Source organism: Halichoerus grypus, chromosome 3 (genome assembly GCF_964656455.1).
Source record: "Halichoerus grypus chromosome 3, mHalGry1.hap1.1, whole genome shotgun sequence".
NCBI lineage: Eukaryota > Metazoa > Chordata > Mammalia > Carnivora > Phocidae > Halichoerus > Halichoerus grypus.
The window spans coordinates 173,837,786-173,856,213 of NC_135714.1; the positions used below are offsets into that span (position 1 = coordinate 173,837,786).

Here is an 18,428-nt window from a genome sequence, read left to right on the forward strand (position 1 = left end):
TTTTCACTGTAATAAAATTTAAGTTTTGCCATGAAATTTTTTTTTTAAGTGGAAGGTTCTAATTCTTTATATCTGGAAAAAGCTCAGTTTCTTCTGTAGGCAGGCACTATATTTAGGTTGTAAATTAATGAGTGCTCTAAAGCTTTGACCTTGGTTTAAATTTGGTTACCAGCTGTGGTTGATGAGCGTATTTTGCCTTTTTAAATGACCATTTTGCTTCTTGTGGAAATAACTTCAGTAGTTGCAAAGTAAGAGAAAAGACTATCTCCTTTCAGGACCCAGTTGTATCATCTCGGTTGGTGTTAACTACTTAGAATTCTTGAGCCTTTTCTTAGTAAGTTTAGGGGCACGTAGAGTGTGTGGCACTGCTAATTTCTGTGATTTGAAGAATTGTATTTGCCTTTATACTATATTTCTAAGCTATTTTCCAAATCCGGAGACGCTCACCTCCTCTCTCTTAAGACAAGAATGTAGTATTTTTTAGTGGTTTTAAGTGTAGTAGATTTTATGTGTTCTTCGGGTAGCTTTCAGAACAATTATAAGAAGTCGTGTTGCCTTATTTTCTATAAGATAGTAGATCAAATACCGTCTGTACTTAATGGAAGTCATGTTGTCATCATCAAAACAAGTAAAGCTATTTTGTTTGTTTTAAGCAGTTCTATTTTCATTTTCCTCTTTCCTGGTAGGTACTTGAATATTGATGATTATATTAAAGTCTGGATTTCTGGTATACTCAGGTGCCTGTGAGGGTAGGATATCTGTTGTCTTAGTGAACATTTCCATCAGTGTAAAGCAGAGTGAGCATGAAGGAAGGAGCCAACACCTTCATTTGTGACTTTTCTGCTAGAAATCAACACAGCTCAGGAACAATATATTAGTATCACACTACCTCCTTCTTCCCCAAAACAGACATAGTGCGATCCTTCTTTATTTTGGCTTTGAACTAAGGAAGGAAACCATTTACACATAGACAAGAACAATGAAACCACAAAATATGAAGGTAATGTGGAAGGTTTTATTGAAGTAGCTTCTGCCTGCTTTGATAAGAGCTTTCTCCCTTGGCAAGGTGTGGAAGGGTGATTATTATGTAGGAAGGACCATGTAGGTGGTCCTAGCGCTGAGAAGATGGAGAACAGCTGTGCTGCAGGCATCGTTCCTTCTCAGGATTGCAGAATGAATCATTCCTGACTTAGTGTTCTTTCTAATGGTGGTCCTCATTCTAAGTTTTATCCTGTCCAAAATGGGGTCCATGTGAGTTGTTTTTCTGTTTACTTCCAAAGAATTTTACTGTTTAAAAGTATTACTTAGTTTCTGTTTTACTACTTAACATGAAAAACTTTACTAACTTGTTTCAAAAAGTTTTTCATAACTCATTATTTCTAAAGCGTAACAAGTCCCTTGACATCCAAATTAATGATTTGGTTTTGGCCACATCTTTGTGCCTTTTTCCTCTTTTTGTTAATAATATAACAGTAGCAAAATCTCACACAGGTACACCAAGCACCGTTAAACACTTTACATATAGAATTAGTTTAATTCATTTGTTAAAATTAAAAATATGTAATACTGATTGAATTTTTAGTGATTTATAATTGAAAGACCAGAAGTAAAACAAAACAATTACAATTAGAAAACAAAGTAATGGATAAGAAAAGCAGGGAATTGGGTCAAATCTTAATTACATGAATGTCAAGTCATCCTTAAATGAGTTTTTGTTTGTTCCTTTAAATCATCTCTTAGGCTCAGTAGAAAAGAAGCAACAGAGAAGATCGATTAGAACTCGTTCTGAATCAGAGAAATCCACTGAGGTTGTGCCAAAGAAGAAGATCAAAAAGGAGCAGGTTGGCTTCCTACATGTAGAGAGTTAAAACATTGTATTTGTAAATGTTGTGGCTTATCTGGTTTCTTAAAAGAAAGAGAAACTTTCCCCAAACTGGGTTTCCTTTTTCTGGACTATCTTATGCTTCTGTCCTGGTGAGTTCCAGTGCCTAATTCTAATACAACCATCCCTGTGATTCTGCTTCAAGCATTTTCACAGAAAATAGGCTGCAGGAGATGGGAAGCCAGTGGTACAAGACTCTTAAAGAATTCCTCACATTTATTTTGAAATTTCTGTTATGAGCAAAGTGATTTCATGTTTTCATGATTTTTATTTGGAACCATCATTGAGTCCCCCCTGCCCTTTTAAATTTTGATTTTTTGTTTAAGCTGCTGGTATGTATTGTTTTTATTTTCTAAACAAATCAAATTAATTTAACTATGAGAGTTCTATTTAAGACACAGATAATCATAGATGATCTGGTTTTTCTGTTGGTATCACAGATTTTTTGGAATGTTATTTTCCCAGTGGAGTGGCACTCACCTGTGATTGGGTTATCAGAAACACCATTTAAGTAAAAACAAAAAAGAGGAGGGAGATTTGACTGAAGGGTATTAAACCAGTGTAATCAATGTAGTAATATGCATATGAAATTACCTGTTCAAAGAAATTTTTAGAAACCATTATTCCTTGAAATTAAACTCACAATAAGAATTTTTCCAAATTTTTTAAAGTGGAAGAATATCCATTTTTTATAGCCCAGACAGCTGCTGTTAAACAAAAAAGAATTCTGAATAGTATTCCAATAAGCTTTATATTTTTAAAACCACTTAATATGGAAGTGTGGACTTTTCTATTCAAATTATTTCCTTCATAATTTAAATTTCCAAACTTAAAAGGTGATTTTGTGGGTGCTCTATGGTATCTCCAAGCATGTAAAACAATTTTCCCAGAAATATTTAACTAAAATTTAAATAATATACTAATTTGTCATTCATTCACCATAATTAACTTTCATACTTAGGAAATTATATTCCAAAAAATCTTTCTAAGCTCTTGCAAATCTATAGCATTAATTACCAAAACAAGGTTGTGATTTTTCCAGCTGGTTCCCAAATTCAGTCTGTGACCAGTTTAAAATTAATAAGCAGAATGAGTATAAAAAGCGGGACAAATTGTTAATGCCACTGTGTTATAGTTAGTAGTAGAACAATAACAGTGATTGTTTAGAAGATTTTATATTTGTATTACTAATTGTATCTTATAAAAGCGCTTCTGTTGTATGTTTTTTTACCTGTTGTAAAAAAAATAAAAATTTTTTTTAAAAAGCTTAGAACAATCCTTAAATATTTACAAAATGTGTTTCAACATGCATATCTCACCACATCTTAAAGAAACATAAAATTCAATTCATAGCTAAAACAGGAACTCCTCCAAACAGCATCCTTTCTTTAATTCCAATGGTTCAAGCCTCAAATTACCACGTGTTTTACATATACATTGGCAGAATAACTTCTGATCTCGCTCTCCTAATGTAGGATCAAGACACTGTTCATAAGACACTCAAGAAAGTGCTTTTGCAATATCACAAACTTATTTTCTTAAGTTTGTACTAGCAGCAAAAGTATTGAGCTTCCAGCTGTATGGAGCCCTGTAGCACTCTCTACAGAGAGGGTCCTGATTCCCAGCAACTTAGCTGTGAGTGCAGGCGCGGAAGGGTCTTAAAGTGGCGTGAGTTACATTAACCTGAGTATCATAGTAAGTAAAAATTTATCCTAACGTCTTTGGGGCGGGAGGGGTTTATAGCAACATTGGGGCTGGTTGCAGAAACAACCCCTCTCCTGCCTCCCAGACACTGAGGAAAGGATTCTTGTTCTCTTCATATACCAAGGGAATGGTGGGAAAAGTCTTTGCTAGAGAGCATGTGGCTGTGTGTTGTCACTTGGAATTCAGCATAGGCAGCTAGGATTTAAACCCTCCCTGACCTTGAGACAGAGAACTTTACCCAGAAGATGGGACGGAGTTCAGATTTCAGATACATTAATCACTCATCATTACTTAGATTGATGGAAGTATTGTTTTTTTCCCTCTGTTAATTAAAAGTGAAAAAAAAAAATTCCTTGTTAATAGTATATTTTTCTGTCCAAACAGGTTGAAACAGTTCCTCAGGCTACAGTGAAGACTGGATTACAGAAAGGTGAGTTACTATAATGTTGCCTTGCATTTCCTTGATTAAAACCAATTTTTAAGAATTACTTATTTGTACTTCATGTATTTTTGTTTGTCTCTGTAAATCACTGTTGTTGCTCTTCAGTCAAAAATTTATGTGAAACTGAAGTATTTCCTGGTGTGTGTGTGTGTGTATGTGTGTGTGTGTGTGTGTGTGTGTGTGTGTGTTTTAGAGTTGATCTTATTCTGTACCTCCATGTGTAAAGTCTTACTTGTTTTTGTAAATTGGAGAACACTATGTAGACTTGATACTGTTTCCAACTTTTCTCCATAAGATTCTGGGGTTTCACTGGTTTATAAACTAGGGATGTGACGAATCCATTTTTTTTGGTATTCGACTGAATACCGAATAGTAGCTATTAATGTTTGTCAAACATGGACTATGACAAATCAGACAAGACAACCTGATTGAAAAAAAATCTTGCCACGTTTATTTTGACAGTGCTGTAAAATCTTTTTTTTTTTTTAATTAAAATGATTCGTAGCATATTTATGGCCATTATTAGATGACCTTATGCGAATCTATTTGAGATATGCACAAAGTTTAAGAAACCTTAAACTTATATCCGTATTTTCTGTGTGCAATTTGACTACAGTACAAACTCCATAGCATGATTCGTGCGTTTTTGGTGAGATCATTCAAACTGTATTTAATACCTGTAGTTTACTCTGGGCAAATTGCATTATTTAAAAAAAAAAAAAAAACACCAGCCTCTCTGCATTCTCGGGGAGAAGTCTGCAGCGATGGTCTCCGTGGAGATCCTCAGCAGAACTGAACAGCCTCTCGGAGGGAACACTGCTTGGCGGAGCTCCAAGAAAAGACATCGCGATCGCTGCGAGATTAGGAGGCCTGATTGCGTTGTGTTTCCACCATTCCACAGGGTCGGCGGACCGGGGAGTGCAGGGCTCTGTCAGATTCAGTGACAGCTCCGTCTCCGCAGCGATTGAGGAAACTGTGGACTGAGATTCCTGTACAATTTCATCCCAGAAACTCCAGACTTGGAGTCTCCATGCAAGATTTCTTTGTCGGCGGCTCGATAAACAGTTTCTTTGTTTTCAATTTTGATTTCGCCAATCATCATTATTGGCATTTTCCTGCCTGGTTTCTTCTTCAAGACTCTGAACGATTGCTTTAACATTCAGATGATTTTTTTTTTTTTTTTTTTTTTTTTTTTGGTCTGAGCTGGATGGGTACAGCTTAAATCATGGGTCCAGCCTAAAAACCACCGTTTAACTTACACTGATCAATTTCAACATGGACTGTTTTTGTTTTTTTGTTTTTTGTTTTTAAATAAAGCATCATTAATGCACATCTGCAGGGTTTTGCCAAACAGCCCAAACTGTATACATTACAATCATTAAAAGCTCTTATTTTTTTTAATATTAGTGCCGTTATCATGGAGAACAGCATGGCAGCTGTCTTTGGCAGTCTGTCATTTTTCTAGCATTTTCAGAAACTCATCGGAAATGGCGGTACCTGTGTTTTCCCTTCGAAAGCCTCTCAGTACAGCACTCCTGTTCCTCTGTTAAAACTCCTTGTTAATCCAGTGATCTTTTAGGCCAAGGAAATACTTTGTGGTGGTGTTCTGGGTCCACACACCAGCAATGAAGGAGATAGATTTGTGTACTTGTGTTTTTTAATCAGCGTTAACATGGGCAGGCACCCTCATTTATAGATGTAAGGAAACATTCAGTGAAAAAACTTGTAGAATGGGATGTGATAACAAGGTTCCAGTAATCTGAGCAGTCTAAAGAGGCCCACATCCTCCACCACAGAACATGGCTATATACCAAGTGCTACTCTCACTCAGCCTGTTGCGGATCTTCATGGCCTCAGGAGACTTGTTTCTCCATGGTCTCTTCTGGACTGCACACTTCCACCATAGCTTGCTGGGCTGATCTAGATGTCTGTTTGTTGTATGGAAATTTTGGGGGAAAAAAATCCAAAACACAAACTGTGGGTTGAAATATTAACCGTCTCCTTGGTTCCCTGGTATTCACCGTGCCTGATCTGCACATTTCATCGTGGCTGTTTCTGTATAGCCTATACTGCATTAGCCCAAGAGATTGTTGCTTTGTAACTTTTTGCACTATTGTTTTGGCTGGATTTGTATTACACACAGTTTTAAAAAAATTCCACACTATTCTCTGCCTTTTTTTTTTTTTCATATTTATTCCTTCCCGCACAAATTCCACATAGAGGCCTCTCATCCAGCTCTTCGTGATTTGGCTGCACTTGAACATTGATTGTCCGTTACAACCCTCAGCAATGTGCCTCCTAAATGGCATGACATATGTAGATGTGCTGCAGCACTTGTTAATGGTCACAATAAATGCCACTTCACCAAGGAAGTCTCAGATGAACAATTATGAACATCCAAAATTTATTCGGGGGGCAATAATCAACTGAATTGCAAAATTCGGGGGAAAATGGCACTATCCGTGTACGAATCGAATACAAATCAAAGATTTGTCACATCCCTAATAAAAACAAGATGGAGATGTCTCTGCGACCATATTTGTAAGCTACACAGTGTGTTGGGTTTTATGTCTTCCCCCTCCAAATTGAATGGTTCTTTGGATTGCTCCAAATCAATCGGCTATCCTGTAGTTTTGATAGAATTGGTTTTTAGCTTGGAACTTGGGCTCTGTTGACTGAAAATAGCTTTAGAGCAGGAGCACTGAATTAAATGTTTTAATAGAGCGGTTGTAAATTAAATCACTCACTATCAGGAAGGTCATAAGCTTCTGAAGTTTTGACTCGTGACTTCAGTGTTACAAAGAGAGCTGTGCTTTTTTCACACTACAGATGAGTTTGGGGAAAGAAAGAATCTCCCACAAAAAAAAAATGAAAACAACAAACCTTAAGCACTATTTTAGGATTAATTTCAGTATGTTGTATTAAGGTGCCAGCGAGATTTCAGATTCCTGTAAACCTCTAAAGAAAAGGAGTCGCGCCTCAACTGATGTAGAAATGACTAGCTCAGCATACAGAGACACATCTGACTCCGATTCTAGAGGACTGAGTGACCTGCAGGTAAATATGTTCAAGGCTCGGGGCACAGTGCTCTCTTTTGCTTTGCAAGATGAACAAAATGCTTTGCCTGACTTATCTGGGGAGATTGGGGAATTTTTTAAATACTCAGGGAACAAATCATTTTGGTTATTTTGTAATTTACAAATGTCTTAATTTTGCTGATCTCTTATGTAAGAGAAACATAGTTTCTGTATTGTAAATTTTAACTATAATTTTTCTCAAAACATCAGGTATATGGTACCCAGGGGTTTTTACAAAGAAAGAAAGAAAAAAGAGGTATCAAGGTTTATTTGAGCATATCTTGCTAGGATTTTCATAGCTCCTCACTTGGAGGAAATTTTTGTTTTATTTTTCTTAAAAAGTGCTATGTTTTCCATGTAGGTAGGCTTTGGAAAGCAAGTAGATAGCCCTTCCGCTACTGCAGATGTAGATGTTTCTGATGTGCAGTCCGTGGATTCAAGTTTGTCAAGAAGAGGTGTTGGAGTCAGTAAGAAGGACACTGTGTGTCAGGTAGGCAAGCGACGGATAGCTTGAAATAATTGCTGTAATATTCCACCGATAATATAGTTAACCTCCTGCTGGACAGAGTAGTATCTTTCTAAATTATATTACTTTAAAGCTATAGGTCCTAAAGCCTTTTCTGGGTCTCTTCTGCACATGCAAGTGCCCATCTTCATTTCGATACTCAGTTTTTAATTAGAAGTAAATGGGGGACACCTGCCTGGCTCAGTCAGTAGAGCATGTAACTCTTGATCCTTGGGGTTGTGAGTTCAAGACCCATGTTGGGCCTAGAGCTTACTTACGAAAAAAGTAAATGGCAGATGATTTATTTCAAAAAACATTTTCTTAAATTTAAGTTGGTATTGCCTTTTTTAATGTGTATTTACCCTTTTTGAAAAATACTGTTTTGCCCTGTGAAGAAAAGTTAAAGTATTGCACATTCCAAAAAAGGAATCATGGAAGATCAAGTATGCCTATTAAACTTATACCATATTGGGTCTGGAAATAGTTATCTAGTTCAGTGGTTCTTTTTTTCTTTCTTAATGTATTAAATATAGGAGTCTTCCTGTGTTTTTATTATTTTTGTCATGATGAGCACCGGGTGATGTATGGAATTGTTGAATCACTGTATTATACGCCTGAAACTCATATAGCACTGTGTTAACTAACTGGAATTAAAATTAAAACTTTAAAAAAATAAAAATAAAAAATTAACTTCAGTGATTCTTAAAGTGAGGACCAAGGACCAGCAGCATCAGCATTGTCAGGATACTGGTTAGAAATGCAAATTCTTGGACCCTACCATAGGTCTGCTGAATCAGCAACTGTGGAAGAGGAATCCAGTACTCTGTGTCTTAAAAGGCCCTCCAAGTGATTCTGATGCCTGCTAAAGTTTTAGAACTACTGCTTTTTGCCATGTTACAGATCTGTGAAAGCTCTGGTGACCCTCTGATTCCTTGTGAGGGAGAGTGCTGCAAACACTTTCACCTGGAGTGCCTGGGATTGGCATCACTCCCTGATGGAAAGTTCATCTGCGTGGAATGTAAAACCGGTAAGTTTACTTAGTTTGATAGATATGAAAAGACAGGTAGGGAGGAATGTGCCATGCCAGCCCCCATGACATCTAATTCTCTTACCACTTTTATGTAGCTCTCATTCTCCACTCCCATAGATATTTCAACAAATTAAGACCATTCAGGGATTGGGATTCCTAAGATCAAAAGAGTAGTTAGCAATATTATTGTCAAATTTCCTCCTACTGGTGCTTTTACTGTAAAATCTATGAAATCATTGAGATGGATTTGTGTTTTATCGAAACAACTATGCAAAATATGTAGATTGAATTATTTTTTAGATGGGTTTGAGAGTTTTGTGTTAAATAAAAAGTCCCTTGACTTTAATAGACTGGAATAAGCATCAATCACGAACTATAACCATGGTGATCATATTTTTATTGGAAAGGTGCAGCTACTGGAAATTGTTTTTTAGACATTGGAGGTTTTGGATTCACCATTTTTTTCTTATCCCCCTGCCTCATATAGACTACTACTGATCAAAACAATTTGCAGAGAAAGAAAGTTGAACACTTTACCCAAAGTCAAAAGACAACATATAATGAAACTGGGATTTAAATCCAGAAAGTAGCTTAACCCCAGAGTCCTTACTCTTTACTGTTGCTTTCTACCACCTTGACTCAGTAGGGTGAAGATTGTATTTCGTAGTCATATGAAACAGACACATACATACACATGTAAAAATTAAGCTATAAAAGCTGTTTTGAACATGTAACTTGTATGTTCCCCTATATAAAATATAATTTATCACATTTAGACTCTGCAGTAAAATTTTTGAACAGTTTGCCAACTGGCAGCCTCAAGGTCAGATTATCTACACATTGTTTTATTTGGCCTTCAAAATGTGTTTTCAATGTGTGAACATGGAACAGGCACGTATTCCTAGTTCCCCACATTCCCTACCATTCCCTTTTCTAAAATCCTATCACTCCAGGCATGTATGTAATCTACCTGGCCCCTTAAGCACTTAAGTTGCAATCTCTGATACAAACTACTGATAGAGGGGCGCCAGGGTGGCTCAGTCGTTAAGCATCTGCCTTCAGCTCAGGTCATGATCCCAGGGTCCTGGGTTCGAGCCCCACATCGGGCTCCCTGCTCAGCGGGAAGCCTGCGCCTCCTCTCCCACTCCCCCTGCTTGTGTTTCCTCTCTTGCTGTGTCTCTCTCTGTCAAATAAATAAATAAAATCTTAAAAAAAAAAAACTGATAGGAAGGACCATGTTTCATGGTATTAGAATACTCTGAGGGCTTTTCTCCTAACTCTAGAACCCAGCAGAGTAGAATTCTGCCAACAAAGTTTAGATATAATCTAATTTGGCACACATCTATTAGAAAATTTAAAAGAGAAATTTGCTTTAAAAACAAGTAGAGCAAAGTTGGAAGACTTATTTCCTGATTTAAAAATTTGCTACAAAGCAAAAATAATAATAATAAATTTTTTTAATATGAAAAATAAGAATTGACTACAAAGCTACAGTAATTAAAACAATATGGTACTGGCATGAAGACAGAAGTATAACCAACGGAATAGAATAGGGAGCCCAGAAATAAACATTCACACATTTGGTCAAATGATTTTTTGACAAGGGTGCAAAAACCATTCAATGGGAAAGGACAGTCTTCAACAAATGGTGCTGGGAAAACTGGATATCCACATGGAAAAGAATGAAGTTGAACCTTTACCTAACAACAGTGTACAAAAATTAATTCAAATGGATCAAAGACCGAAACATAAGAGCTAAAACTATAAAAATCTAAGAAGAAAACATAAGGGAACAGCTTCATGACATTGGATTTTACATTGATTTCCTAGATACAACACCAAAGGCACGGGCAACAAAAGAAAAAATAAATCGGGCTTTATCAAAATTAAAAACCTGGTACACCATTAACAGACTGAAAAAGCAACCCACAAAATGGGAGAAAGTATTAGCAAATCCCGTGTCTGAAAAGGGATTAATATCCAGAATGTATAAGGAACTACAACTCAACAACAAAAAACCAAACAACCCAATTGGGCAAAGGACTTGGATAGACATTTCTCCAAAGAAGATCTACAAATGGGTCAATAAGCACATGAAAAATGTTCAACGCCATTAGTAATCAGGGAAATGCAAATTAAAATCACATGAGATGCCACTCCATACTCACTACAATGGCTGTTATTTAAAAAAAAAAAAAAAATGTTGGTCAGGTTATGGAGAAATTGGAACCTTTGTGTTCTGTCAGCAGGAATGTAACATGATACAACCTCTGTGGAAAATAGTATGGCAGTTCCTCAGAAAATTAAACATAGAATTACTGTATGATCCAGCAGTTCCACTTCTGGGTATATACCCAAAAGAACCAAAAACAGAGACTCAAACAGATATTTGTACACCATGGTCACTGCACCATTATTCACAATAGCCAAAAGGTGGAAGTGATCCAAGTGTCCACTGATGAATGAATGGATAAATAAAATGTGGTGTGTACATGCAGTAGAATGTTTTTTAAAATGAAATTTAAAAAATGAAATTCTAATACATGCTATAACATGGATGAGCCTTGAGGACATGATTGTGAACAAAATACAGTAGTCACAAAGGACAAATATTATTTGATTCCACTTACATGAATTAATTACCTAGAGTAGCCAAATTTATAGAGACAGAAAGTAGAGCAGTTTTTACCAAGGTGGTTTTTTGATTGTTTTTTGTTTTGTTTTTTGTTGGTTTTTACCAGAGAGGAATGGGGACTTATTATTTAAATGGGTATAGAATTTCAGGATGGGATGATGAAAAACTCCTGGAGATAGTGGTGATGGTTGCAAAATAATGAGTATTTAATTCACGTTCTCAACTGTACATTCAGAAATGGTTAAAATGGTAAATTTTATATTATGTATTTTTAACCACAGTTTAAAACACAGTTATTTTTTAATTTTTAAAAAATTGCTTTTGGGTGGCTCTTGGGTGACACTTGGGTGGCTCAGTTGGTTGAGCGTCCCACTCTTTGGTTTTGGCTCAGGTCATGATCTCGGGGTCATGAGATTTAGCTCCATGTCGGACTCCACACTCAGCGCAAAGTCTGCTTGAGATTCTTTCCCTTTCCCTCCCCCTCTGCCCCTTCCCCTGCTCTACACACACACACACACACACACTCTCTCTCTCTCTCTCTCTCAAATAAAAAAATAAATAAACTCTTTAAAAAATTGCTTTTATTTATTATTACATGAAAATTACTTTGATACTAATCTGTTACCCTTCCAACAGATTAGGAGTAAAAATTTCAAACCATTGTTTAAGGTCATTTAGAAAGTTTTCTTCTGTTTATCAAAGGCAGATACTTTGTACATAGAAAGTATTATAGGATACATGCCTAAGAAGTTCTTATACTATCACTTATTATCGTTTAAGACAAATGTGATTTCTAGAAAGAAAGCACTTTCATTTGACCTTGTGAATAAAATGTATACAATCAAGTTTACTTATTAATTATTATAAATGAAGACCATGTCCTACTGAGAAGGGAGGACATCTCCTAGGGCTCTAAACTTAAGTCTTAAAGGAGTTTGATAGTTCAGCTATTAGTATAACAGTGTCACTGGTTATAACAATTTTCATTTATATTAGACCTATTTTGATCATTATGCAAGTGAAGCCTTTTTTTTTTTTTTTTTACACACACAGGGCAATTTATGCATTTTGGCAAAGCTGTAAAGGCAAACCTCTTAACCTTTAAAATAATTTCTTTTAATTTTTTAAATTTCTAAAAGTTATTTTTAAAACAGTACTATCGCTTTCATATCTACATACATGTTAATATATAATTTGAAATTATATATTTGTAACAAGACAACAAACCCCACTCTATTTACAACAAAGCCAGTTTAAAAAATACACATTTGAACATCATAATCATAAGTACTAATTTTAAAGAATTAAGTACTAATTTTAAAGAATATTTATAATTCAGCCAATTTGTAGAGGTCAGGTACTTTAATATAAAATAATTTAAAATAAAATCTAACTAAAAAATCAAAACAAAAAACTATTCCATTAAAAAAAAAGATTCCATTTTTTTTCAGATTTTTTTATAACATTATAAGAAAAATGGGCAAAAGACTTGAATACTTTCCAAAAGATGATATCCAAATAGCCGGTAAATAATCACTTAAAATTCTGTATGTAAGATGAACACACAATGAAAATTCCTATCCTAATAAAAGAGGCAGAAAATTACCCACAGAAAAGGCAATTACCTTCAAAGAATAACAAAACAAATAACAAAAATGTTGTTATAATTTGCAGTTCTTTGTTTACAACTAAACATTTTTTTCTCTGTCTTTATTGAGTCTCTAGTGAATGATCTGTTCATGTTTTGTCCATTTGTGTATTGTGCTGATAAAGATGTTCTTTGCATTTGTTAATATTTTAAATTTATTTCTAATTACACAAATAGTGTATATATACAATCTTATGAAAATATTATAATTATAGTTCAAGGAGATTGTGTGTATACACAAACACATGTATGTATGTAACATTTTGTGTATTGTAACAAAAATGTATTAATTGTTCTGCAGCTTGCTTTTTTCACTATCTTGGAGCTCTTTTTATGTCAATACAAATACATTCTATTTAATTGCTACCTAGTGCTCCATAGTGTGCATATATTACAGTTTATTTAACTATTCTCCTATTGAAGGACATTTGAGTTGCTTTCAGTTCTTTGCAGTTACAAACAGTGCTTCATTCAATATCCTTTTACAAGTACAAGTCTTCCCAACGTAGACAGCAAAAGCAGAATTTCTAGGTCACAGAAAGTGAATGTACAATTAATGGATATTGCCATGTAGCCTTCTAAGGTAGTTCCTTCCAACCTGAACTCCTACTAGCAATATATCAGAGTACCTGTTCAACAGTTTGTATCATCAAACTCTTTTTTCTTATTTGATGAATTTTTAAAATGTTACTTGGGTTTAATTATCATTTATCTGATTACTAGTGAAGTTGAGGGTTTTTTCCCACATGTTTATTGGCTGTTTGTCTTTCTGCTTTCTGTAAACTGCCTCTTCATATTCTGCCCACTTTATTTATTTATTCATTCAGTCGGTCATTTTTAAGTAAGCCCTCTGGCTCAATGTGGGGCTTGAACTCATCACCCCAAGATCAAGAGTCACATGCTCTACTGTCTGAGCCAGCGAGGTGCTCCTGCCCACTTTTATATTAGGCTATTCTGTTTCTGTATTAAATTATAGTTCTGTATGAATCCTGTTGAGTTACCTTTGCTTATATGTTGCATATATTTTCTCCATATGTGAACTCTTTTTGTAACAAAACATAATCCTTTGTCATCTTTGTGGCATGTATTTTTCCACATCTGCCCTGTTCCTTCTTTTTTACCTATTCTATTCTAATTGACATTAATCCTAGCTTTAAATGTTTGACAGATTGTAGAACCTTCTGAGCTTAAAGTTTTCTTTGTAGGAAGGCTTTTAATTATGGTTTCAGTTTTTTAAAGAATTTATAGAACTATTCATATTTTCTGTTTATTTTTGTGTGAGTGTTGGTAATTATGCATTTCTAAGAATCTATCCATTCATGTAAATTTTCATTTATTGGCAAAAATGTAGTGATACCCTTTTATTTTTTTAATAGTTGTAAGATTTGTAGTGATGTACCATTTCTTGTATTGTTAATATTGGTGCCTTTTCCCCTTTATTAGTCGCTCTTGCCAGAGATATCAGTTTTATAACTCTTTTTCAGAAAAACAACTTTTGGGTTTTTTAATCCTCCTCAATGTATATTAATTTCACTTCATTCTTAAAAGAGTGCTTTCACTGGATATAGAATGCTGACTTAGTAACAGCCCTTTCAGCCCTTTGGAGATGACATCCCATTGTTTTCTGACTTCCATTTTTCCTTTGCTGTCAGCTCTCAGTCTTACTGTTGCTTCTTTGAAGGTCATTGTCTTTTCTGTGGATAATATTAATATTTTCTCTTTGTTCTTGATTTACTACAATTTGAATAAGATGTGTAGCTGTCATTTTCTGTGTTTTGCATTAGGATTATGAGTTTTCATTTTATGTCTGTTTTACATATGGAAATTGTGACTAATGGAATCTCTTTTGTCTTTGGTAATACCTTTTATGTATTCTTGGTTGGGAAGACCTTCCCACTCTCATATGTTGAAAAATTCTGTTCTGGGTTTTCTATGGATTGATTTTATTATAGAGTGAGAACTGAAGATCTAAATTGTTTTTAGTGCCTCATCTCCAAATTGATGATCAATTATTCTAGCCAAATTTATTAAATAACCTTTTAAGCATCCCATGCTCATGGATTAGAAGAACAAACATTGTTAAAATTTCTGTACTACCCAAAGCAATCTACACATTAAATGCAGTCCCTATCAAAATACCACCAGCATTTTTCACAGAGCTAGAACAAACAATCCTAAAATTTGTACGGAACCACAAAAGACCCCAGATAGCCAAAGCAATCCTGGAAAAGAAAAATAAAACTGGAGGCATCACAATTCTGGACTTCACGCTATATTACAAAGCTGTGGTCATCAGGACAGTATGGTACTGGCACAAAAAGAGACACATAGATCAGCGGAACAGAATAGAGAACCCAGAACTAATGGTCAACTAATCTTCAACAAAGCAGGAGAGGGTATCCAATAGAAAAAGACAGTCTTTTCAACAAATGGTGTTGGGAAAACTGGACAGCCACATGCAGAAGAATGAAACTCGACCACTTCCATACACCATACACAAAAATAAATTCAAAATGGATGAAAGACCTAAATGTGAGACAGGAAACCATCAAAATCCTAGAGGAGAACGCTGGAAGAAACCTCTTTGAACACAGCCTTAGCAAATTCTTACTGGACATGTCACCGGAGGCAAGGGAAACAAAAGCAAAAATGAGCTATTGGAACTTCATCAAGATAAAATCTTCTGCACAGCGAAGGAAACAATCAACAAAACTAAAAGGCAGCCTACAGAATGGGAGAAGATATTTGCAAATGACATATCTGATAGAAGGTTAGTATCCAAAATCTATAAAGAACTTAACAACTCACACCCAAAACAAATAATCCAGTTAATAAATGGGCAGAAGACATGAATAGACACTTTTCCAAAGAACACATCCAGACGGCTAACAGAAACATGAAAAGATGCTCAACATCACTCATCATCAGGGAAATACAAATCAAAACCATGATGAGATACCACCTCACACCTGTCAGAATGGCTAAAATTAACAACACAAGACACAACAGGTGTCGGCAAGGTTGCAGAGAAAGGGTAACCCTCTTGGTAGGATGCAAACTGGTGCAGCCACTCTGGAGAACAGTTTGGTGTTTCCTCAAAAAGTTAAAAACAGAACTACCCTATGAACCAGCAATTGCACTACTAGGTATTTACCCAAAGGATAAAAAAATACGGATTTGAAGGGATATGTGCACCCCAATGTTTGTAGCAGCGTTTTCAACAATAGCCAAACTACGGAGAGAGCCCAGATGTCCATCAACTGATGAATGGATAAAGCAGTTGGTAGGGGGGGTGTAGTGTGTGTGTGTGTGTGTGTGTGTGTGTGTGTGTGTGTGTAATGGAATATTATTCAGCCATCAAAAAGAATGAAATCTTGCCACTTGCAATGATGTGGATGGAGCTAGAGTGTATTATGCTAAGTGAAATAAGTCAGAGAAAGACAAATACCATATGATCTCACTCATATGTGGAATTTAAGTAAGAAAACAGATGAATATATGGGAAGGGGGCAAAGAAAAAAAGGAGAGAGGGAAACAAGCCGTAAGTGACTCTTAACTGTAGAGAACAAACTGCTGGGTGATGGAGAGAGGTGGGTGGGGGATAGGCTAGATGGGTGATGGGTATTAAAAAGGACACTTTTTGTAATGAGCACTGGGTGTTGTAGATAAGTGATGAGTCACTGAATTCTACTCCAGAAACCAATATTGCATTGTATGTTAATGAACTAAAATTAAAATTAAAAAATGAAATAAATAACCTTATAATTTAACCATTTATTTGTAATGCCTTTTTTTGTATGTGAAATTCTTATACAGAACAGTAGAGTCTCTTTGGGGAGTAGCTCTTTGATGTCATTCGCTGCTTCTATTTAAGAAGAATATGCTTTAATCAGATTTTATTTAATCTGTGTTCCTCAACCAATTTTTCAGGACAGCACCCATGTTTTTCGTGTAAAGTGTCTGGTACAGATGTGAAGCGTTGCTCTGTTGGTGCTTGTGGGAAATTTTATCACGAAGCCTGTGTCCGCAAATTCCCCACTGCCATCTTTGAATCAAAAGGATTCCGCTGTCCTCAGCACTGTTGCTCTGCCTGTTCCATGGAGAAAGATATCTACAAAGCAAGTAAAGGTAAAACAGAGTTAAAAAAAAGGGGACTAAGGTTTTTTTCTTTTTAAGTGCAGTAGCAAATGATAAGCACATTATTTTTAAGAGTATTAGGTAATTATCCCTCTCTGCATCTGTAGATGTAACCGCTCAGCCACAATAGCACAATAAGTAGAGATTAGGTTCTAATTCAGATCATGAGAAGAAAATTCCGTATGTTCAAAATTACCCTTGAGAATTTCTTTCACAGGTGACATTGAGACCACCGTCTCCGGCATCAGAGCCAACAAGTTTTTCTTTGAAGGATCTCTCTCTCAATGGGCACTGCATTTAGGGTCCTGCATAGGAATGACAGAACCACACGTGTGGAGAAAAATATTATCTTACCATAACAGCATCCCATGGAACCCAAAAGAGCCCAACTCCAAAAAGCTCACTTTATATCCAGCTGAGGCCTGATTACGTAGATTTTGTTTTTTCTGATTTGTCTTTAAACAGGTCGCATGATGCGATGTTTGAGGTGTCCGGTAGCCTATCACTCCGGAGAGGCTTGCATTGCTGCCGGCAGCACATTTGTATCCTCCTGCATGCTCATCTGTAGTAATCATTCCAAACGGAGCACCAGGGCTTCCTCGGCCATAAATGTAGGCTTTTGTTTCGTTTGTGCAAGAGGTGAGTGTCAGTCCTTTTTCTTTCTTTGAGTTCAGTGGCATATTTCCCCATCAAACTAGAGTTTCAGTTATATCCCCGAGAGATTAACACTTTCAGTAGTCCCTTTTATAACATGAAACATTCAAATTGTTAGAATATTAATTCTTCTCTAACTTAATATCTGCATTTTTTTTAGTAACTTAGAATTACAGATAAGTTCTTAGTGTTCCTGTATGGAGCATCAAAAGATTAATCTATTCCCTTCTGCAAACAATTCTTCTGTTCAAAGTAGACTCTTCCCAAGTCATATTCTTTAATCCAGAGTTTTCAACTGATTGAGATTTCACTTGGAAGGCAAGATAAGCACATTTATTTTTTAATTGTTTATGTTGTATTTTATCCTGTTTTGGTCTGGCATTGAGGAAGGCCTGATGGGATGCAGCCAAGACAACAGATGTGGTGATGTTAGCTAAGAGTCAGCGATACAAGCTTTCTTACTTGCCACCTGTTGATATTTAAGTATGCCAAGAGATTGATCAAGTAAAAACAATATTGTGTCCCTGAGGGGGGTCAGTGAACTTGAGTTCATGATAAATATAAAATAAGATTTCTTTGGTTGAATATAATACAGAGTATTCAGTTTTACAGTGTCTCAGCTGTATTATAAGAAAACAGTTTTTAGTATTAAACATTTTAGAAATTAATATCCCCTAGTGCAGTTTTTTTGTTTGTTTTGTTTTTTTTTTAAAT

At 35.6% G+C, this 18,428-nt stretch overlaps 1 protein-coding gene across 6 annotated transcripts in view; it reads left to right on the plus strand.

The window, feature by feature from the left end:
* Positions 1 to 18,428, plus strand: part of NSD3 (nuclear receptor binding SET domain protein 3) — a 120,239-nt gene that overhangs the window by 71,596 nt on the left and 30,215 nt on the right. For 5 of the 6 annotated variants that reach the window (XM_036109871.2, XM_036109874.2, XM_078069604.1 and 2 more), the window contains exons 8-14: positions 1,741 to 1,841; positions 3,971 to 4,016; positions 6,955 to 7,085; positions 7,467 to 7,595; positions 8,511 to 8,637; positions 16,854 to 17,051; positions 17,526 to 17,699. In XM_036109871.2, coding sequence (XP_035965764.2) covers positions 1,741 to 1,841; positions 3,971 to 4,016; positions 6,955 to 7,085; positions 7,467 to 7,595; positions 8,511 to 8,637; positions 16,854 to 17,051; positions 17,526 to 17,699 — 906 coding nt within the window. Of the gene's footprint in view, positions 1 to 1,740; positions 1,842 to 3,970; positions 4,017 to 4,929; positions 6,567 to 6,954; positions 7,086 to 7,466; positions 7,596 to 8,510; positions 8,638 to 16,853; positions 17,052 to 17,525; positions 17,700 to 18,428 lie in introns of those variants that run through there. The other variant, XM_036109877.2, reaches the window with a different exon arrangement.